This window comes from Dendropsophus ebraccatus, chromosome 12 (assembly GCF_027789765.1).
Source record: "Dendropsophus ebraccatus isolate aDenEbr1 chromosome 12, aDenEbr1.pat, whole genome shotgun sequence".
Classification (NCBI taxonomy): domain Eukaryota; kingdom Metazoa; phylum Chordata; class Amphibia; order Anura; family Hylidae; genus Dendropsophus; species Dendropsophus ebraccatus.
In genome coordinates, this window is record NC_091465.1 from 81,431,654 (window position 1) to 81,455,768 (window position 24,115).

Consider the following 24,115-nt stretch of genomic DNA (forward strand, 5'->3'; position numbering starts at 1 on the left):
AATACAATACAGTCTTCTTAAGAGGCCCCAGAATGTTATTAAAAAGACATGGTCAGTGGTCAATCCTGCCTTCAAAACGGCTACAACATCCAAGGAGGGTAGAAGGTACTGGTGAAAGGACGGCAGAGGACACCCGTAAGATGACATTTGACTTTGAATTTGACTGTAGCAGTTGGGGTAACGTTCCCTGGTTGACTTGCGGAAATGCGAACAGATGCGGTGCACCTTGGTGAGCAAGTCAGCCGAATTGGGGTAGGTTTTAAGGAACCGCACCAACACTATGTTGAAGACATGGGCCAGGCATGGTACATGTGTGAGGCTGCAGATTTGCAGAGCCGCCACCAGGTTTCGCCCGTTGTCACGCGCAACCAAGATCACTGCTAATTACACAGGGTAATGGCTGCAATAAGAAATAAAGAAATAATAAAATTAATAACCGTCAGGGCTGTTAATTGACAGGCAGGTGTGCTTAGTGATAATGATGCCACCAGCTGCACTGAAGATCCGCTCTGACAATACGCTAGGGGCAGGGCAGCCCAGCACCTCCAAGTCAAACTCAAACTCAAAATCGAATCAGCAGTGGGGAGAAGTGGTGAGTCACATCCAAACTCACTGCTAATTGCCCTGTGAAAGATCCGGCCCTGCTTCTCCCTCTGCCCACCCCTCTTCCTCTTCCAACCGGTCCTGTGACTGAACCTGACTCCCCCTCAGAAGCACTGTCACTAGGCTTATCCACCCAGCTAGGGTCACTCACCTCGTCCTCATCCACCAGCTCTTCCTCCAATTCTGAATTCCTTCTTTGCCTGGAGGGGCCAGGCTGTGGGGAAGGAGGCTGAGCTTCTGGAGCAAGGGTTCCACTCCCTTGGCTAGCGTGGGTGGACTGCGTGGAAGACTGGGTGGTGGATAAGTTACTGGACACATTATCCGATATCCACTTCAGCACCTGTTTACACTGCTGCAGTTTCAATAGTGGTCTACCCTGAGACCCCGTAAGTTGTGAGAAGAAGCTAGGGAGTGAATGTCTGTGGTGTACCACTGCTCCCTCCTCAACGGGTGCTGCTGTGTGACCCTGACCAGAATCACGGCCTCTGCCCACTGCATCTCTTTGAACCCCACACCCTCGTCCTCGACCCTTACCCCTGGGCTTTACCATTTTATGGACACTGCACAGTCAAGACTGAGATAGCTGCACTACAGATCACAGCAAGCCAGGAAAATATATTACTCAGACTACTTTTGCAGGTAGTCGTATAGAGTCTGTGTGTAAGTGCTGCTATATGGTGTATAGCAGCACTTACACAGGGCAATTAGCAGTGAGCTTGGATATGTCCTCAGTAAGAAATACAGAAATAAGAAAATTTACTGGTGGTCACACTAGTTTTTCGGAGGCTGTGGTATACAATCTGTTGGTGGCTGCACCTATACACTGTGTAACACCCCCTTACACTGGGCAATTAGCAGTGAGCTTAGATATGGCTTGAGTAGTAAATACAGAAATCAGTAAATATACTGGTGGTCAGTGTCACACTAGTACTGTATTTGGAGGCGTGTAGAGTCTGTGTGTAAGTGGTGGGCTGTGGTCTGCAGCACCTGTTACACAGGACAATGAGCAGTGAAGTTCTATGCAGGTGTACTACAAATCACAGCAATACAGTGTAGTACAGCAGCACCACCAGTCACCACAAAATCATAAAAGAGTACTGAGCACTTCTTAGGGGTCTGTATGCAACACCTAATGTCCCCTTTCTTCCAGCAGCCGGTCACCACAGTGTGCTGCTGAAATCGTGGTAGCTGCACTGCAACTCCCAGCCAGCAGTCTGTAGTTATACAAATTAAAAACGACTTAAAGCCCTTACAAGGGCTGTTGGGTTCTTTCTCTAGTATTCCCTGCCTACTGGAACGCTAATTCCCTCCCTAACGCTCTCCCTGACCAGCAGCAGCTCTGTCCCTAATCTCTTCCAGCATGCATGTGAGCCGAGCCTTGTCAGCGCCGAGTTTTAATGTATATGGCAGGGTCATCTGATCTGGCCAACCAATCTCTGCTATCGACATGTATGGGTCCCACGTCATCGCAGGATGCACCAAAGAGTCTCCTGCATGTTTATTGGCTAAGAAATTGCGCCCAAACTTACAGGAAACGGATGATGAGATTTCCTGGAGTATCGCAGTACCATCGAGTACCAAACTCGGACGAGCATGCTCACTCATCACTAATGATGAATGATCTTTATTGATGTTATAATGTTTTAGACAACTAATATATACAGTTTAATAATGATATAATGCGGGTGATATATAAACTGCTTCAATTCTCTCTCTCTCTCTCTCTCTCTCTCTCTCTCTCTCCCTCTCTCTCTCTCTGTGAGACCAGCTCCCATGACATCCTGGAAATGACCTCAGAGTTTAAATAAACTGCGGATCATGTAAACAGAGGAACGGAAATAATTACTGACACAGCAAAACATATACAGCGGGAGCTGGGAAGGATCACAGACGCTGCCCGAGCAAGGCTGCATGGTTTCCTATCAAGACACATGATACCAGGTAGGAGACGGACAAATATCTATAGATGTATGACTATAGACAGGAGATCACTCCAGCAGATCTTCTATAAAATCTGTAAAACAGGACCTGCCTAGGGTGTATATTACTGACCACACTGATAAGACCCCTGACAGGGAAACAAGAACACACTCCCGCAGATTCATTGTTTCTTGGTTATCTCTTAAAGGATTTGTCTAGCGAAAATATTTTTCTTTCAAATCATCTGATGTCAGAAAGTTATATAGAGTTGTGATTTACTTCTATTTAAAAATCTCCAGTCTTCCAGAACTTATCAGCTGCTGTATATCCTGCAGGAAGTGGTATATTCTCACCGGTGACACGGTGCTCTCTGCTGCCACCTCTGTCTGAGAGAAATACTGTCCAGAACAGGAGCAAATTCCCATAGAAAACCTCTACATCTCTGGACAGTTCCTGACATGGACAGAGGTGGCAGCAGAGAGCACTGTGTCAGACTGAATAGAAAACACAATTTCCTGCAGGACATACAGCAGCTAATAAGTATGGGAAGAGTTGAGGTTTTTTTTTTTTTATAAACAAATTACAAATCTAAATTACTTTTTGAAACAAGTTGATTTAAAATATATTTTTTTTAAATAAATAAATAAATAAAAGGATATTCAATGTAGTACCCCTAAGGCCACTTTTACACAACATAAGTTTTCATTAACATTTCAATATATATTTATTAAATTTTTTAAGAATTTTTCACAACATACAACAGTAAGGTACACAACTCAAAAGTACAATGCAGGAAAACAATGGAGGAATATAATGCGGGAAGAGGCTGGCTATTACTATGCAGGTAGTGGTGTAAATAGAACACAATGCTGAAATGATGCAGGGAAATGCAGGGGTAAGACATTGCTTGCAGGTAATGCCACAATACAGCACAGGAACATAGAACAAAAACATACAGTATATACATGGTACGGCTATGTTCACACAGCGTAAAGAGACCGGCCGTTCCGTGACCGCTTCAGAACTCCCCATAGCACATAATGAAGCAAGCAGCCGGAGCCGCTCGCTTCATTGTGTGAACTGACAGGGTTTCCTACGTCCGCAATTCACTGAATTGCGGCCGCAGAAAACTGACATGTCAGTTATTTGTGGGTCTACTTGTGTGGGTCTACTATGTGTATACGCTCCAGGCCGGGATCTCATAAAAAAACATGAGGCTACGATGGCAACAACTTTTACGTAGTGTGAACATAGCCTAAAGCTGTATATAGAAAGTTCAATCAATACAGCGCTGGAAAACAATGCATGAAAATTCAGTGGTGCAGAGGGAAGCTCTGAGTGGGAGGCTGCAGTACCACTCATAATGGCAGCATCTGACTCAGATGTAACATGAGGCTGGCGACGTGAGGTGATAGCTGGCTTATTCCCTGACATCCCAGACCGACAATGGGGGACCAAGATCTCACTAGCGGCAGTTCGCTCTGGTCGAGACCGACTGGCAAAGAAGGGGACCACCTTACCCCTCAAGCTTGGTGACGGTTTCATGTCCAAGCCGGCGCCATCTTGTTTTTCTTCTGTGTCGGAGTCAGCGGGCGTAGCAGCCTTGTCTGCAGTTGTTGCCGTCGCATAGTGACAAAATGATCTGTAAGTTCCTTAAGACAGGGCCAGTCAGATGAGGGGATCCAAAATAAAGAATTCAAGGTCCAAGTCAGTAATTGATGCTGGGACAGATAGGAGCACAGTGAATGTGCATCTTTCTTCTATGGCTGCAGGTCACGCCCCCACAAGTTTTCATTGAGCAATGGCCGTTGTTGCCGGTAATGCAGTACTTAATGACAGCAATAACGCAATAAGCTCTATGGAATCCACACTGTATATACTCCGGACGGGATTCCATGTGGCTGCATAAAAAACTGACGTGTCCATTTTGTGCGACTGCTATTCATTGAATAGTGGCCGCATGAAACTGACCGTGCAGACAATGTAAAGTGCGGCTCTGGCCGCACTTTACATTGACTGCTATGGTTAATTGCAAAGTGGCGCACACGAATGTAATATATATATATATATATATATATATATACATGCACCGAATGTGCCCGTATTCCAATTTTTAAAAAGCGATGTTCATCCATCAGGTACTACATTACCGGTCGGGATGAACTTCCCAGACAGCAGTCATTCTGTGACACGGACGTGGCCTTAAAATGCTTCCTCCAGGCGAGTTGACGGCTCAATTCACAGCAAATTTTTATTCACCGGATTCGCTTACCTCTAGTAATAAGCCTGAGAAACTCATATGATCAGTTTTTACCTTTGTGAACATATACCATGTGATCAATTAAACGTGGACATCCCTTGCCACTCTTTATTGGCCTGACATACTCTGCCAACCTCTTATATAACGGATGAATGTTTTACACCCATAATAAAGACCACAACCACATACCAACATATTTTGTTCTGCACATAATAAAATGCTTAAAGTGACTCTGTACCCACAATCTGACCCCCACAAACCACTTGTATCTTCAGATAGCTGCTTTTAATCCAAAATCTGTCCTGGGGTCTGTTTGGCAGGTGAGGCAGTTATTGTCCTAAAAAAACAACTTTTAAACTTGCAGCCCTGTGACAAATTGGCATGGCCTAGAGTACCCATGCCCTGGGATTTCGACACCCCTCCATCCCTCCTACCCGCCCCCCTTATCATTGTGATTGCCCCTGGAACATTTTCCCTTTAAGGAGAGAGCCCAAAATGGCCTTAAGGACCGGACCAAATTTAAGGAATATGACATGTGTCACTTTATCCATTAATAACTTCGGGATACTTTTAACTATCCTGCTCATTCTGAGACTGTTTTCTCGGGACATGTTATACTTTATATTTCTGGTAAATTGGAGTCGATACTTACAGCCTATCTTTATGAAAAAACCCCAAATAACGTGAAAAATTTAGAACAATTTAATTTTTCTAACTTTGAAATTTTTGCTTGTAAGGAAAATAGTTATGCCACACAAATTAGATATTAAATAGCATTAGCAATATATCTACTTTATGTTGGCGGCATTTATTAAACTTGCCTTAAACTTGTTAAGACAATAGAAAGCTTCAAAGTTTAGAAGCATTTTTCCAAATTTTCACAAGAATTTCAAAATCTGATTTTTCAAGGGACCAGTTCACGTTTGAAGTGTATTTTTGACTGTACGTTATGAAGACCCACAAAGCACCACATTTCAGAAACGCCCCCCCCCCCCCAAACTGTTCAAAAGCTGAAAAACACATCCAGAAAGTGTTTTACCCTTTAAGTGAGTCACAGAAATAAAAGCTAAGAGTGTAAAAAAAATTGAAAATTTTAATTTTCTGTGCAGAAATTTTATTGTAATCCAATATCTTTCATAATTATAAACCTATTACCAGAGAAATGCACCCCAATAATTATTAAACATTTACTGCAGTTTATAGAAATACCCCATATGTGGCCCTTTTTCGCTGTTTGTCGCCACCACAAGCCTCAGATACAAAGGAGCGCCTAGTGAATTTCAACGCCTCTGTTATATTTGGTCATTTTTGATTCTACCACTTCAGGTTAGCAGAAGCTCTGGGCTGCCAAAACATAAAAATACCCCTAAAGGGACACCATTTAGAAAACGACACCCCTCGAGGAATGTAACAAGAAGTGCAGTGAGCATCTGGACCCCACAGGTGCTTCACAGATTTTCAGAAAAATGTGGCAGGAAAAATGACATTGTTTTCACTAAGACATTCTAGCTCTCAATTTTTCATTTTTACAAGGGGATAAAAGAAAAAAAAAACACAAAACATGTGGCGCAGTTTCTCGCGAGTACGGCAATACCCTACATATGGACATAAAGTGCCAAGAGGGCGCAGGACGAGCCTCCAAAGGGAAGGAGCGCCACTTGGCATTTGGAAGCTGGCTTTCCCTGGCATGGATTTCAAGGGCCATGTCACATTTACAAAGACGCCATACAGCCAAGACAGTAACAAAAACCCACAAGTGACCCCATTCTGGAAACTACACCCCTCAAGGAATCTAATAAGGGGTGCAGCTAGCATATGGAACCCACTGGTGACACTGGGCACAAATGTGGAACAATGTGACGTGAAAGGGATTTTTTTTTTTTTTTTTTACTTTGACGGTACAAATGTGGCCATCATCAAGGGGTCCATATCCTCACTGCAACCCTTGTTAGATTCCTTGAGGGGTGTAGTTTCCAGAATGGGGTCACTTGTGGGGGGTTTCCACTGTTTTGGCAGCATGAAGGCTTTGTAAATGCGACATGGCGTTCATCATCCATTCTGGCCAAATCTAGCCTCCAAAATCCAAATGGCGCTCCTTCCCTTCAGAGGCTTGCCCTGCACCCACATGACGCTTTATGTCCACATGTGGGGTATTTATGGACTCGGGGGAAAGTGTTCTACACATTTTGTGTTTTTTTGGGGTTTTTTTTTTAACCCCTTGTGAAAATGAAAAATTCAAGGCTAGATCAACATTATAGTGTAAAAAAAAAATTATATTTCATTTTCACAGCACATTGTTCCACATATGTGCCAGTCACCAGGGGGTCCATATGCTCACTATGCCCCTTGATACATTCCTTGAGGGGTATAGTTTCAACTGTCTTGGCACAACAGGAGCCTTTTCAATACAACATGGCCCTTGAAAATCCATTTCAGCCAAATACAGCCTACAAAAGCCAAATGGTGCTCCTTCCCTTTGGAGGCTTGTCTTGCGGCCGCATGGCACCTTATGTCCATACAATTTCTGTACTCGGGGAAATTGCTCTACACATTTTCTGTTATTTTTTAATCTTTAAACTCCTAGATCAAGACTAGATCAATGATTTAGTGTAAAAAAAAAAAAAAATACACTAAATGTTGGTCTAGCCTTGATTTTTTTCATTTCCACAAAGTAGTTAAAAGAGAATATAAAGGCAAAACATTTAGGGTAATTACCCCTGAGTACGAACATACCCCACATGTGTACATAATGTGCCATATGGGCACAAGGCAAGCCACCAAAGGAACAGAGTGCTATTTAGAGGCTGGAATGGAGGATGGAGGTCATGTAGCATTTACAAAGCCCCTGTGCTGCCAGGACAGTGGAAACCTCCCACTAGTGACCCCCATTCTAGAAACTACATCCCTTATGGAATCTAACAAAGGGTGTAATGAGCATATGAACCCTACTAGTGACGGGCACATATGTAGAACATGTGCTGTGAATTATTTTTTTTTTTTTATTTCAAGGCACAAATGTACCTGTCACCAGGGGGCTATATCCTCACTGCTATATCCCCCCCTTGTTAGATTCCTTATGGGGTGTAGTTTCCAGAATGGGGTCACTTGTGAGGGTTGTCTACTGTCTTGGCAGTACAGCGGCTTTGTAAATGCAACGTGGCAAGCCTCTAATGGGAATGGCGGCCATGCCTATTTAGTTGGGGAAAAGGTACAATTTTAATTTATTTGGGGGTGTTAGGCCAATTATTAGTTTATAAGGTTGAAAAGGACAGAAGTCCATCAAATTCAACCTGTGTTGATCCAGAGGAAGGCAAAAAACCCTCGTGAGGCAGACGACAGTAGCCTCATCACAGGGAAAAAATTCCTTCACGACTCCAAAATGGCAATCAGAGTAATCCCTGGATCAACGTGACCCCTGAAATAGGAATAAGGGACAGAATTTAGATAATGTAGAACCCCAATGACGTGTGGTGCACCTTGAAGCGATCCAGTATGCAGAGGCCGGGGCGATCAGGACAGGTGTCACACTGGAAAATGGCGTCCTTCCTGATGCCCCTTCTACGGCACACTATGCACTTCTTCTAGGGTCTCCTGTTTTCCAGTGTGGGGGACGTCCCCTGGAAAATGTTACATAGTTACATAGTTACATAGTTAATACGGTTGAAAAAAGACACATGTCCATCAAGTTCAACCAAGGAGGGGATGGATACAGGGAAGGGGGAGGGGTGATAGGTTCTATACATATGCATTTATATTATTTTGGTCTAAGAACTTGTCTAGCCCTGTTTTGAAGCCCTCCACTGTTGTTGCTGTGACCAGATCCTGTGGTAGACTGTTCCACAGATCACAGTTCTCATGGTAAAGAAGACTTGTCGTCTCCGGAGATTGAACCTTTTTTTCTCCAGGCGGAGGCAGTGCCCTCTTGTCCTTTGAGGGGGTTTTACCTGGAACATCTTTTCCCCATATCTCTTGTAGGGGCCATTTATATATTTAAATAAATTAATCATATCTCCCCTTAAACGTCTCTTCTCCAGACTAAACAAATGTAATTCTTTTAATCTCTCCTCATAACTAAGATGCTCCATTCCCCTTATTAGTTTAGTTGCCCGTCTTTGTACCCTCTCCAGCTCTAGAACGTCCTTTTTATGAATCGGGTTCCAAAACTGGACAGCATACTCCAGATGAGGCCGCACCAAAGCTTTATAAAGCGGTAATATTATATCCCTGTCCCGTGAGTCCATGCCTGTTTTAATGCATGACAATATCCTGCTGGCCTTAGAAGCAGCTGACTGACATTGTGTGCTGTTCTGTAGTCTATTATCTACACGTACACCCAGATCCTTCTCCATCAGTGACTCTCCCAGAGTAACTCCCCCCAGGACATATGATGCATGCGGGTTATTAGTACCCAGGTGAATAACTTTACATTTATCCACATTGAACCTCATTTGCCAAGTGGACGCCCAAACACTCAGAGTGTCTAAGTCATCCTGTAACATCTGCACATCCTCCATAGACTGTACTGTACTACAAAGCTTGGTGTCATCTGCAAAGATAGAAACATTGCTGTTAATTCCATTCTCAATATCATTAATAAACAAGTTAAACAGAAGAGGGCCCAGTACTGACCCTTGGGGTACACCACTTATTACCGGGGACCATTCGGAGTAGGAATCATTGACCACCACTCTCTGGGTACGATTATTAAGCCAGTTTTCAATCCAGTTACACATTAAATTTTCCAAACCGATAGACTTTAACTTACCCATCAGACGTCCATGAGGAACTGTGTCAAACGCTTTTGCAAAATCCAGGTAGACGATATCCACAGCCGCGCCGCCATCCAGGCTTCTACTTACCTCTTCATAGAAACATATCAGGTTGGTTTGACAGCCTCTGTCCTTAGTAAAGCCATGCTGGTTATCACTTATAATACTATTAGCCACTACATATTCCTGGATGTAGTCCCTTATAAGCCCCTCAAATAGTTTCCCCACAATGGATGTTAAGCTTACGGGTCTATAGTTACCTGGGGAAGTTCGAGAGCCCTTTTTGAAGATCGGCATTACATTTGCTTTATGCCAGTCCCTCGGCACAATACCAGTAAGCAAAGAATCACGGAATATTTCATACAAGGGTAGAAAAATTACAGAACTGAGTTCCCTAAGAACTCTGGGGTGCAATCCATCAGGCCCTGGAGCTTTGGTTACATTGAGTTTGTTTAATTTATCTTGGACCATATCTATAGTAAACCAGTTCAGTACATTACATGTGTTAGCAGCACTGGCCCCACCCACCTCAGTACCGGCCCCACCCACCACAGCTCCATCCTCTTTTGTATATACAGAACTGAAGAACTTATTAAGTAACTCAGCTTTCTCCTGATCCCCAGTTATTAATTCCCCTTCACCATTATTTAGGGGTCCTACATGCTCTGACCTTGGTTTTTTTGCATTAATATATTTGAAGAATTTTTTGGGGTTTCTTTTGCTTTCTATAGCTACCTGCCTTTCATTGTGAATTTTTGCTGCTTTTATTACATTTTTACAGGTTTTGTTGACTTCTTTGTAATGTTTAAATGCTACAGCTGACCCCTCTGATTTATATTTTTTGAATGCCCCTTTTTTCTCATTTATAGCCCTTCTAACCTCGGTTGTCGCCATGTGGGATTGGATTTTAACCGTTTATATTTGTTACCCATAGGAATATATTTGGCAGTACAGTTATTTAATGTGGATTTGAAGATTTCCCATTTATTAGCTGTATCAGTATGTGACAGCAGCCGCCCCCAGTCTATGCCCTGAAGTTCAGCCCTTAACCCAGGAAAATTGGCCCTTTTAAAATTAAGAGTTTTTGCCCTCCCAACATGTTTTTCTTTTCTACACTTTAAGCTAAAAGTCACTATATTGTGGTCACTATTCCCCAGGTGTTCATGGACAGTGACATCCCCAACCAGCTCAGCATTGTTAGAAATAACCAGATCCAACAAGGCATCACTTCTAGTTGGCTCCTCCACAAACTGGCCCAGAAAATTATCCTGCAGGAGGTTAAGAAATTCCCTCCCCTTTGTGGTTTTAGCTGAACCGTGACCCCAATCTATATCTGGGTAGTTGAGATCCCCCATTACCACTACTGTCCCCTCCCGGGCAGCCCGCTCTATTTGTCTATTTAACTGGCCATCTACCTCCTCAGTAATGTTGGGGGGTCTATAGATTACACCAAGAATAATTTTTTCACTCTTTACCTCCTTCTGTAGTTCTACCCATAATGCTTCCACATCATCACAGTCATCTCCCACTATTGCATCTTTTACACTCACTTTAATATCATTTCTGACATACCATGTTGCCCTGGTGCGATACGGGGTCCTTCATATCCAGAAGCGCTGGGGCCGCTCCATGGCTGCTAAATATTAGGGCTTTATTACTGCTTCAGATTTTTTCGGATCGTGCCAAAAACTACAGTAGCTCGGGCAGCGAGGGACCGGAAGAGGGGGATGCTGGTATAAAAGTTATCCCCGTACAGGTAGTAACCTTTATCCAGCAGTGGGAAGACCAGTTCCTAAATGATCTTCCTACTAACTCCAAGGACAGGGAGGCATTCCTTCATACATTCATTCATTCTGCAGCTTGCACCCGCCGGCGGATTGAGGTGGGTGCGCGCGTCTAGGCACATGTCATAGACTTCATTCTATGCACGACGGATTCCGCCTTCCGTCCAAAGAATGAACGTGTTCATTCTTTGGACGGACGACGAAATCCGCCCATGCATAGAATGAAGTCTATGACATGGGCGGAGGCAGGTGCCCACTTGAGTCCACTGGCAGGTGCCAGCTGCGGAATGCACAAAGGGTTATCCGTCGCCATTCCGCAGTGTGCACGCGTCATTGACAAATAACGGCCGTTGTTTGCGCAAGGGGGCAGCCTAAGGCATCCTCCTTGGACGCCTAGGTGGATAGTTATCATCACTGGATGATGATGATGAGGATGAATGGAGGAAAGAAGGATCCCCCCATTCATCCTCACTGGCTGTTTCAGTGTCAGAGGCAATAATAGCCTATGCCTCCGCCGCCGAAAACATCCTGTGGGGCATTTTTATATGGGGATTGGTATATGGGGTATGTAAATGTGTAGTGGTGTAGTGTAAAATTTTATTTCATGTAGTATAGTGTAATGTAGTGGTTTTTTACTTATGTTCAGCACTCAGCGGCGGTAGGGTGCATTAAAAAATAAGGAAATAAAAAAAAAAAAAAAACACTGCCTACAACCTTATAGCTACTGATAAGTGTATAATATACACTTATCAGCCGCTAGGGGGCTGTAGAATGCAAAAAGCCGGAAAAAGCCAAAGACAGACGTCGGGGAGACAAAAAAGATGAAAAAAGCCACCCCCACCCCCGTGCCGACAGGAAGAGATGGCCTGCAATGTATTATAGCAGGCCATCTCCTCCAATCAGGACCTGGCCACGGCGCTCTCTTAAAGGGCCCGCGTACCGATACGTCATGGGACCTAAGTGACAGGGATTCATGACGTACCGGTATGGCATGGGTCCCTAAGAGGCTAGTCTATGGAGGTGTGACACTGAACATGGACAAGACAAACAAACACAAGTTACAAATAATCATGGTCAGAAATCCGGGTCGGTAACTAGCAGTCTGAAAAGCACAAATACAAGAGAGTAGTCAAAAAGGTCAAAGCCTAAAAGTCAAAGATACCAGAGAAACAGTCAGAAAAAATTGCAGAAACAATTGGAGACAGCTGTGCCAGCAAAATGGGGTAACCACAACTTGAATGAAACCGGATTTATTATTTTGATGATTGGAAAGGGACCTATCTGAGGGGACTCGAAGTTGCAAGTTCTTAGTGGACAACCAGACCTTATCCCCAACCAAGTAATCCGGACCAGGGTGACACTTATGGTTAGCATATTTGACCTGACTCTGTTGGGCATGTTCAAGAGTATTAAGACTTTCAGGCCAAATTGTGCAGTTGTTTGCATGTCACATGATCTGCAAACCTATGGGAATCTTCTCTCCTATCACCTCTCTCTTTACTTCTTATATTGTACTCTTCACCCACTCAAAGCGCAGGAAGGAAGTCACATGGGTAGAGGAGGTGCATGGGTCTTTCATGTTGGACATTGTAGAGGAAGGACGCAAGCTAGACAGCTCTCTACAGTGGTCCTCTCTGGACCCTGGCCCTCTGCCAGGTCCCCTATCCTGGTCAGTCTTAGTCAGAACCACATATGGGATGGACGCAAGTCAGGACACAGCTAACCGTTTTCTTCTCGGTAACGCTACACGGCACTATGCAGTGTTAAACCCCTTTCAAGGGAGGACAAGTCAGAGACAACCTCAGCCCACGCCATGAACTAGGAGAGTCACAGAGCAGGACAGTGTCCACAGACAGCAGTAATCTAGGAACTGATCCAGATAGAGTAAAGTTGTGATAAGCCTACAAACTCTATCTTGCAGCACAGTTGTCAGCAGGAGATCTTCAGCATTCCGCTCACCCTAGGTAACAAGGTCTGGGCCTTGTGTCACCCTCTAGGACTAGTCACCCAGATGTTCTGGCCCTGCTTTTTGGAGTGACCCACCTCCCCACTGGGACCTCTTCTAATCTGTTGGGTTTTGGACCCTATTATCAGTCCTTTTGTATTTCTTCAGTTGAAAGACTAGCAACCTCTACACCCAGACTAAGGATACTTTCCGGTTCTCCGTCTGGAGTTTCTCTAACACCAAAGCTCCCGGACAAGGCATCAGCCTTGACATTTGTGGCCCCTGGGCGATAGGCAACCTCAAAATTAAACAGCGCAGGTATTAGAGAATGATATTTTTTTTCTTTTTTAAGGTGATTGAATCCGTTTAAAGCAGAAGCCCAGGTCCGTTGGGCTTGAATGGCCGCATGGATTTACAAGGTGTCCTTCTGTAATGAATATGTTTGAGGAGAATTCATGTCAATATCTCACCCTTGTATTGTATGCTATATTATGTTTTATGGCTTATATGGTATTTTCATTGTTAATTACCCTTCACGTGTGTGTTCTTGTAGATGACATGTTCTTGGGCGGGACATGCTGGTGACGCAAAGGGCAGAGAGGAACCGCACAGATTGCTAGCAAAAAAACGTCTGTAGCCCGAGCAAATGGAAAAAATGACCCACTTTTAAAAGCTTAATGTTTGATGAGTGCCAAAGTTTCTTTACTATTGGAGAGATCATTGGGCTATTGCATTACACTGTTGAGCAACACTGAAGGCTAGGGTCTCTAGCAAACAGCTAGCTGCACACTATCATATGGCAAGACAATTTCGTACCTAGTAGTGCCGAGATATTTATATCTTTTTAATTGAACTTCTTCAAGGTTATGTTGACAGGATAATACATTGCGCTATACTAGCAGAACAGTGTATATTAGTGATCCGAAGATTGCATTTCAAAGTCCATTTGTGGGATTAATAAAAAGTAAAAATTAAAGTTTTGGGAAATATGATTTTATTGTATTAAACATACCTCCTCCCCCGACCCCCCCACATACACACACACACACAATTTCTCCCTACAAAATGATTTTTATATAAAACATAAAAAAACATACACATATTTTTTTATCACCACATCTGTAACCACCTGAATTAAAATATGATGTCATTATTTATCCCACATGGTGTATACTATAAGAAAAGAGAAAAAAACTAACAAAAACAAAACTACACTGGGGTCGCTGTATTTTTTTATTATTTCCCGGAAAAAAAAAAATTTAAAGAAAGCAAGCAAAAAGTTGTATGTACCAAAAGTTGGTACCAATAGACAGTTTTTCCTGCAAAAAAACAAGCCCTTGTATAGGTTTATTGACTAAAAATTTAAAAGGTTATGGCACTTTGAAGACGACAATGAAGAAACTAAGAAAACTGCCTGGTCATGAAGGGGTTATATAATATTCACATATTATTTTATCTATTCCCTATTATATCTTACAGGTTTCCTGATTTAGTCGCCGACCATCCTCATACAGAATGGAGGCAGTGAAGCAGGTTTATCTTCTCCTCATCTGTCAAGGTAAATAGTCTGACAATTCCAGAACAATAGGATAGAATGAGATTCTGTGACTCCGTCCTCATGTTGTGTCATTGTCTCCAGGCTTCTATCTGGGCTCTGTAAGTCAGCGATGGACGTTCCCTCGTACAACCCACGCTCTGCTCGGCTCCTGTGTGGAGATTCCTTGCACATATGATCCTGCCGGGACCTCAGAGACATCCAGCACTGTATGGTTCTTATATTATAATTATGATTATAAAGAAATCCTAAACACCCAGGACCCATCTTCAGTAATAGAGAAATACAGAGGCCGAACCTCACTGGTGCCAGGGAATAATAGCTGCACCCTGCGGATAGACCCTGTGAGGAGAGAAGATGGTGACAAAGCATATTATCCAGGGATCATAGAGGATACAAATATGAATCCATATAAGAGACCACCTAGAGGTGTTTCTCTCTCTGTCTCAGGTAAATATATAAAACGACTGATACCAGGAGCCACTGGGAATCGTCTTTACCATTATATTCAATGGTAACATATTTATTTCTATTAGGTCTAATGCAGTGTATACAAGGCTGTACAAACAATTGTAATGAGGCAGTATGGTGCACTGGGTATTCAAATCCACCCCACCGGCCCACCCCTTCTAGTATCTAGTATCAGGTCCCCAGTATATTACACACCCCAGTATCAGGTCCCCAATATATTACACACCCCAGTATTAGGTTCCCAGTATATTACACACCCCAGTATCAGGTCCCTAGTATATTACACACCCCAGTATCAGGTCCCCAGTATATTACCCCCCCAGTATCAGGACCCCAATATATTACACACCCCAGTATCAGGTCCCCAGTATATTACACACCCCAGTATCAGGTCCCCAGTATATTACACACCCCAGTATCAGGTCCCCAGTATATTACACACCCCAGTATCAGGACCCCAATATATTACACACCCCAGTATCAGGTCACCAGTATATTACACACCTAAGTATCAGGTCCCCAGTATATTACACACCCCAGTATCAGGTCCCCAGTATATTACAGAACCCAGTATCAGGTCCCCAGTATATTACACACCCCATTTAGAGCAGCACTCTACTGACTGACTGTATATACTGGTAGGTTGTGCCCATATGATGCACTCCATATGATCATATTAATTAGAGATGAGCGAATTTGCCGAGGTTCGGGTCCGTATGAACCTGAACTATCAGCTTCTGATTCCCGATGTCTGCAGTCTCCGTGAACAGGGTAGATACAGCCTTATGGACCGCCCAGAAAACTGGGATACAGACATTGGCATAGGCTGTATCCCAGTTTTCCAGGCGGTCCTTACGCTGTATCCACCCTGTTTACGGAGGCTGCAGACAGCGGGAATCAGAAGCCGATAGTTCAAACCCAAACTTCGGCAAATTCGCTCATCTCTAATATTAATACCCCCTTCATCCTCCTGCACCTCCATCTTCATACTACTGCCCCTTCATCATCATACTACTACCCCTCCATCCTCCTGGCACTCCATCATCATACCAACTACCTCTTCATCTGTAATTAGCTTCATGGTTTTGCTTGGGCTGTTTCCTCAAAATCGGGACAGTCCCGACGAAAGAGGGACTCTTGGCAACTATGTATACACACATATAAACATGACTCTATACTAAAATAGAATTATTTATTATTATTATTATTATTATTATTATTATTATTATATTCATTATCTTCATTCTTTGATCTTTGATGGACATATTCAAATACAGAACTAAGAATGAGTAATGGTTTCTGATGTATAACATATATTTCCACAGATACAGATACAGTTTACGCTGACTTTTATGTATCTGAAGAGATGAGTGAAGGAGAAGCCACCACTATGTATTGTACTGCAGAGCACTCATGTCGCTCCAGTCCTCCTTCTCTACAATATAACAAACCGGGGAAAGTTACACATCAGTCAGAGGAGATTTCTGGAGGATCCTGGAGAGAAGAATCACAACTCACCTATATGCCCTCCTTTGTGGATGATGGGAGTCCTGTTCAATGCACGGCTACATTTCCTAATGGACAAAAATCTGAGAGATCTGTAACATTGAACATTAAATGTAAGTATTATAGGTGACCAGGTTTATTGAATGTTTTACATGTGTTACTTATGTAATACCTTTAGCAGCCGCCTGGACTCCTGCCCCCCCCCCCCCCACACACACACACACACATATCTCTGTATTTCCTAATCCCACTATTCTCTGTATATATACTGTATGGTCTCAATATAATATTTGAAACCTAAAAACAACAGCCATCCCATGATACCCGGTCATGTCAAATCTATATACAAATGTCCCCTAGGTCAGACAGGAAGAGAGGGGAAGCTCCAATCACATGACTCTTTTGTCACGCCCAAATGTTGTCCATCAGGTACTGTAGATATGGAGGAGACCAGAATGTTTTTATTATTGTTTCCTCATGTAGAAAAAAAATGTTAAAGCTATGACATCACAATTTGTATGTCACATCATATGTATACATTATGACATCATATATGAGAGGTTAAATCCCCAAGGGAGTTATTATTTGTTGGGTGTTGCTGAAGATAGTTGAAGGTTTTGTGGGATAGACACATTAATTCATTCACATCAGACATTAGAATCAATGGAGCTGCGTCACAGAGGGGAGCAGAGATCGTCGTACTTCAGGCCGGGCCGGTGCTTGGGAATAGAACGGCGCAGTGCACGGCAAACGGGCAGCATTTCAAACGCCACCGGCATCTCCGCACCAGCTCCCATCTGTTAATCTAAAAAATTCTAAGTGATCTATCTGGTGGTACATTCGCTTTACATAGTTAATACGGTTGAAAAAATACACATGTCCATCAAGTTCAGCCAAGGAGGGGATGGATACAGGGAAGGGGGAGGGGTGATAGGTTCTATACATATGCATTTATATTATTTTGGTCTAAGAACTTGTCTAGCCCTGTTTTGAAGCCTTCTACTGTTTTTGCTGTGACCAGATCCTGGGGTAGACTGTTCCACAGATCACAGTTCTCATGGTAAAGAAGACTTGTCGCCTCCGGAGATTAAACCTATTTTTCTCCAGGCGGAGGCAGTGCCCCCTTGTCTCTCCAGGCGGAGGCAGTGCCCCCTTGTCCTTTGAGGGGGTTTTACCTGGAACATCTTTTCCCCATATTTCTTGTAGGGGCCATTTATATATTTAAATAAATTATTAATATTTCCCCTTATACAGCTCTTCTCCAGACTAAACAAATGTAATTCTTTTAATCTCTCCTCATAACTAAGATGCTCCATTCCCCTTATTAGTTTAGTTGCCTGTCTTTGTACCCTCTCCAGCTCTAGAACGTCCTTTTTATGAATCGGGTTCCAAAACTGGACGGCATACTCCAGATGAGGCCGCACCAAAGCTTTATAAAGCGGTAATATTATATCCCTGTCCCGAGAGTCCAGGCCTGTTATATACATGACAATATCCTGCTGGCCTTAGAAGCCGCTGACTGACATTGTGTGCTGTTCTGTAGTCTATTATCTACAAGTACACCCAGATCCTTCTCTATCAGTGACTCTCCCAGAATAACTCCCCCCAGGACATATGATGCATGTGGGTTATTAGTACCCAGGTGCATAACTTTACATTTATCCACATTGAACCTCATTTGCCAAGTGGACGCCCAAACACTCAGTGTGTCTAAGTCATCCTGTAACATCTGCACATCCTCCATAGACTGTACTGTACTACAAAGCTTGGTGTCATCTGCAAAGATAGAAACATTGCTGTTAATTCCATTCTCAATATCATTAATAAACAAGTTAAAGAGAAGAGGGCCCAGTACTGACCCTTGGGGTACACCACTTATTACCGGGGACCATTGGGAGTAGGAATCATTGACCACCACTCTCTGGGAACAATTATTAAGCCAGTTTTCAATCCACAGATTAAACTTTCTGAACTCATAGACTTTAACTTACCCATCAGACGCCCATGAGGAACTATGTCAAACACTTTTGCAAAATCCAGGTACACTATATCCACACTTCTCCAGGCTACTACTACTCACCTCTTCATAAAAACTTATTAGGTTGGTTTGACAGCTTCTATCCTTAGTAAAACCATGCTGGTTATTCCTAGATGTCATCCCTTATAAGCCCCTCAAATAGTTTCCCCACAATGGACGTTAAGCTTACAGGTCTATAATTACCTGGGGAAGTTCGAGAGCCCTTTTTGAAGATCGTCACATTTTCCTTACGCCAGTCCCACAGCAACAATACCAGTGAGCAAAGAATCACTAAATATTTCATTTAAACATTGCTGATTTTTGGTTGCATCATACTGTGCATCAGAAAAAAAAAGTTCCATCTAAAACAAAGTTAAAAACTGTTGCTCATGGCACAAGAAATAAGCCAAAATTAAGCCTTACAGACAGAAAGGGGGAGATTTATCAAAAATATATGCCCTTTTTTGTAGTGGAAAAGTCACTAAATTTTGAGCATCCGCATAGCTGCGCAAAATTTTGTGACTTTTCCCCGACATACACTGATTATGTCTACTGTAGCTTAGGCTGAAAATAGGCTAACTAAAATAGTCGCACATGGGTCGCAGGCTGACTCCACAGTAGGGGTGATGTATTTCACCACCTAATGTGGAGACGGTATGCTCTGTGGGTCGGGTGAAGTGCACCCGGTCCACGGAGTGTAAGGGGTTAAGTAGTGATGCAGTAGAATCCCTACTAACCCTCTGGGGCTGTACAGTAAGGAGGGGTGCATAGCAGTACAGGAGCAGGGAATCCCCTCATTAAGCCGGGATTCCCTGCCCTACGGGGTTTTCCACCCAGAAGCAGAAAGCAGTCTGCTTCTGAACTGTAAATGTAAAATCTCTGGTATGGGAGTTACAGTCTGGCTCCCAGGGACTTTACCACTTACTTGCTGTTTGTTTTTTCTTTTTTTTTTTTCTTTCAGATACTGGTATGCAGAGGATTAATTCAGATTCATTTGGACTACGTTGATGACCAGCGGACTTTAATGTACAATAAAATGGTCAATGAGGGGTGTGGGGGTGTTTTTATTTGAATAAAAAAAAATTCTAGGTGTGTTGTGTTTCTTTCATTACTTTACAGACTTAGTAGTGGAAGCTGTCTGATAGACGGAATCCATTACTAAGTCGGGGCTTAGTGTTAGCCGGTATAAAATGGCTAACACTAACCGCCCCATTATTACCCCAGTACCCAATGCCACCAGGGGTACTGGGAAGAGCCGGGTGCCAGTAGTCCTGGAGGGTTTAAAACTGGCACTCCTGGACTGGGCAGCAGCAGGCTGGTAATATTAAGGCTGGGGAGGGCCTAAACCAATGGCCCTTCCCACCCTGTTACTACTGGGCTGCTGTTGCTTGGTTTTAAACCTTGCTGATTATGGAATTATTATGGATTATGACAGCTTCCACTACTAATGCACAACCAAAAAACAAGAAACCTTTAAACTATTTGAATAAAGAAAATATAACCAAAGTTAATAGCCAAAACACTGATAACACTGAGCTTCCACTGCTAAGTCTGTAAAGTAATCAAGGAAAACACAACACACCAAAAAAAAAAAAAAATGGATTCAAATAAAAACACCCCCACATCCCTCATTGACCATTTTGTTGCAAAGTCCGCTGGTCATCGACATAGTCCAAATGAATCCGACGTAATCCTCTGCATACCGGTATCTGAAAAAGAAAGGGAGAAGAAAATGCTCATTACCTAGGAGGCGAACCAGGGCCAATGAGACCAAAAGTGTGTATATATATATATATGTATGTATTTTTTCTGTCTATAAGGGTTTAGAAAGGTGGAATTTTAAGCAAATTAGTTTAAAAAAGAAAAGTTGTTATTTATTAATAGTACTAAAATAAAACAGAAGCTAGATAAGTTGGGTATTTCTGTAATCGCACTGGCCCACAGAATACAGATAACCTGTCACTTTTAGGCCATGTTCACAAGGCGTATGACACCGGACGTTCCGTGACCCGACCGGGTAACACAACAACAGCCTCTGCAAAGATCATCCCGGCCAAAAACGTATACTATGAAAACTGATATGTCAGTTATTTGCGGCGCCACTTGGGATCCCGGCCGGAGCGTTTACTATGTGTATAAGCTTCATCCCATAAAAGAACATGCAGCGTGTCTAGTCGTATAAAGTACGGCCGTTGTTGCCAATTGCAACAATGGAAGTACTTTTACAATGTGTGAATATAGCCTTAATGTAACTTGCATTGTGTAAGAAAAAAAAAACAAAAAACAAATTTAGCTAAATTGCTGTTTTTTATTTTACTATTTTTATTTACTATTTTTTTTTATTTATTTATTTTTTTCACCCCACAAATATTAACCTTCAGACATGGGCTTTATCCATGTTTTCCTGGCAGCCTGAGGGTGACATCACACTTTTCCAGGCAGCGGAGAACAATGTATTCTGCCATTTATACATGCTGAGAATGTCCCTGGAGAACTGTATGCATGTTAGGTCCCCTGTGCTATCCCCATCTCCACTGATGCTTGTCTATTGTTAGAAGATTCAGGAGCATAGGTGGAACAGACAGACAGAAGTTCACCTCTCACCTTTTCTGTGTCTGGTGGATTGCATGTTTCAGAGGACTCCTTTTCTTCCTCTCTCTGGCCTTTATGTTCCTTTTTTCTGTGAGTGCTATATACCCTGAAAATACTGTCTGTCTGCAGCCACCACTAGGGGGAGTATAGGAGTTGACTGCATACTTACTGTATAATGTATTGGTGATAATAGAGATGGGCTATGAGAACCTCACTGTTTATTCATTTAGACATTTTACATTAATTTTATTTTTATTTCAGTTTTAAAGACTGATGTAATTGTCTACATGTGTAATGGATCCTTGTCTGTAGACAAAGTCACAAAGGTGATAGTTTTGTATATAATAAAAACATAAAAATATTTTCCTTCAACAGATCCTCCTAAACATGTGACTGTCACCATCATCGGGAAGGATGAAGTGCTAGAAGGAAGTGATGTGACGTTACAGTGTAACGGTTTCTCCAAGCCTGATGTATCTTGGTATGACTGGTACAAAGGGAAAGAGAAAACCAGGTTACCGGGGAGCGGACGGGAGATCACAGTGAGGAACGTGACCAGAGACATGGAGCCATATTCCTGTACTGCCAGAAATTTTATAGGGAAAGGAGAATCAGCCCTGACACATATACCTGTACTATGTATGTATACAGATATACCTGTACTATGTATGTATACAGATACCTGTACTGTGTATGTATACAGATACCTGTACTGTGTATGTATACAGATATACCTGTACTATGTATGTATACAGATACCTGTACTATGCATGTATACAGATACCTGTACTGTGTATGTATACAGATACCTGTACTGTGTATGTATACAGATATACCTGTACTGTGTATGTATACAGATACCTGTACTGTGTATGTATACAGATAACTGTACTATGTATGTATACAAATACCTGTACTGTGTATGTATACAGAGATACCTGTACTGTGTATGTATACAGAGATACCTGTACTGTGTATGTATACAGAGATACCTGTACTATGTATATATACAGATACCTGTACTATGTATGTATACAAATACCTGTACTGTGTATGTATATAGAGATGCCTGTACTGTGTATATATACAGATACCTGTACTATGTATGTATACAGATACCTGTACTATGTATGTATACAGATACCTGTACTATGTATGTATACAGATATACCTGTACTATGTATGTATACAGATATACCTGTACTATGTATGTATACAGATACCTGTACTATGTATGTATACAGATATACCTGTACTATGTATGTATACAGATACCTGTACTATGTATGTATACAGATATACCTGTACTGTGTATGTATACAGATAACTGTACTATGTATGTATACAAATACCTGTACTGTGTATGTATATAGAGATACCTGTACTGTGTATGTATACAGATACCTGTACTATGTATGTATACAGATACCTGTACTATGTATGTATACCAGGGGCGTAACTAGAAATGGCTGGGCCCCATAGCAAACTTTTAATTGGGGCCCCCCTCCTCAACCGACCACTACGCCGTCAACACACCCAGCTCTACACAGGGTCTGTACTACATATAAATTACAGTGCAAATATATATAGTGACTCACTGGGGACGTCTTCTCTGATCGGAGTTCTTCCCTTTTCATCTTCTCCTCCATCCGTCCTGGGCCATTATGAGAACTTCTCCGAGCCACGAATCCACAGAATCTGCCAGACAGACATATTAGGCTCCTCACTCTGGCACCATCCTCATCTCTATACACACTGCACATCTGTATTGGCCCCTTTAAGCCCTCTTTCAGTGGGTAGCCCTGGCTCCTTATAGATAGTCCCTTGTTCAGTCTTCCACATAGATGGCCCTGTGTGCATCTACTATAGTAGAGAGCCCCTCTGTGTTTATAGTAGATGACAACCTCTGTGCATCCCCTATACCAGGGGTAGGGAACCTCGGCTCTCCAGCTGTTGCAAAACTACAACTCCCATCATGTGTAGACAGTCAAAGCTAAAGCTGTAGTTTTTAAACAGCTGGAGAGCCAAGGTTCCCTATCCCTGCCCTGAAGTATATGGCCCCCTATGTGTAGTCCCCTTATAGATGACCCCTCTGTTTAGTCCACTAAAATAAATACACCCCCCCCTCTGCGCATGCCCTATTATATACATCCCGCAGTGTAGTTACCCTTATAGATGCCTCCTCTGTGACGTCCTCCTTATAGATTGCCCCTGTGTTGTTCCCCTTACAAATGGCCCCCAGTGTTGTCCCTCCCCATATATATAGCCCCAAGTGTTGTCCCTCCCCCATATATATAGTCCCAAGTGTTGTGTCTCCCCATATATATATAGCCCCCAGTGTTGTGCCTCCCCCATATATGCAGCCCCCAGTGTTGAGCCTCCCCCAATAGCCCCCAGTGTTGTCCCTCCCCCATATATATTGCCCCCAGTGCTGTGCCTCCCCCATATATATAGCCCCCAGTGCTGTGCCTCCCCCATATATATAGCCCCCAGTGCTGTGGCTCCCCCATATATATAGTCCCCAGTGCTGTGCCTCCCCATATACATACAGCCCCCAGTATTGTGCATCCCCCATATATATATATAGCCCCCAGTGCTGGCCGTCCCCTATATATACAACCCCCAGTGCTGTGCCTCCCCCATATATATACAGCCCCCAGTGCTGTCCCTCCCCCATATATACAGCCCCAAGT

At 42.9% G+C, this 24,115-nt stretch overlaps 1 protein-coding gene across 1 annotated transcript in view; it reads left to right on the forward strand.

Annotated features, from left to right (window-relative positions):
* Positions 1 to 2,439: 2,439 nt before the first annotated feature.
* LOC138769536 (B-cell receptor CD22-like) overlaps positions 2,440 to 24,115 on the forward strand; it is a 34,970-nt gene continuing 13,294 nt past the window's right edge. Inside the window, exons 1-5 of the mRNA XM_069948082.1 lie at positions 2,440 to 2,544; positions 14,761 to 14,839; positions 14,921 to 15,286; positions 16,633 to 16,926; positions 21,798 to 22,061. Of these exons, the coding sequence (XP_069804183.1) occupies positions 14,797 to 14,839; positions 14,921 to 15,286; positions 16,633 to 16,926; positions 21,798 to 22,061 (967 nt within the window). The 5' untranslated portion in view covers positions 2,440 to 2,544; positions 14,761 to 14,796. The remainder of the gene's footprint in view (positions 2,545 to 14,760; positions 14,840 to 14,920; positions 15,287 to 16,632; positions 16,927 to 21,797; positions 22,062 to 24,115) is intronic.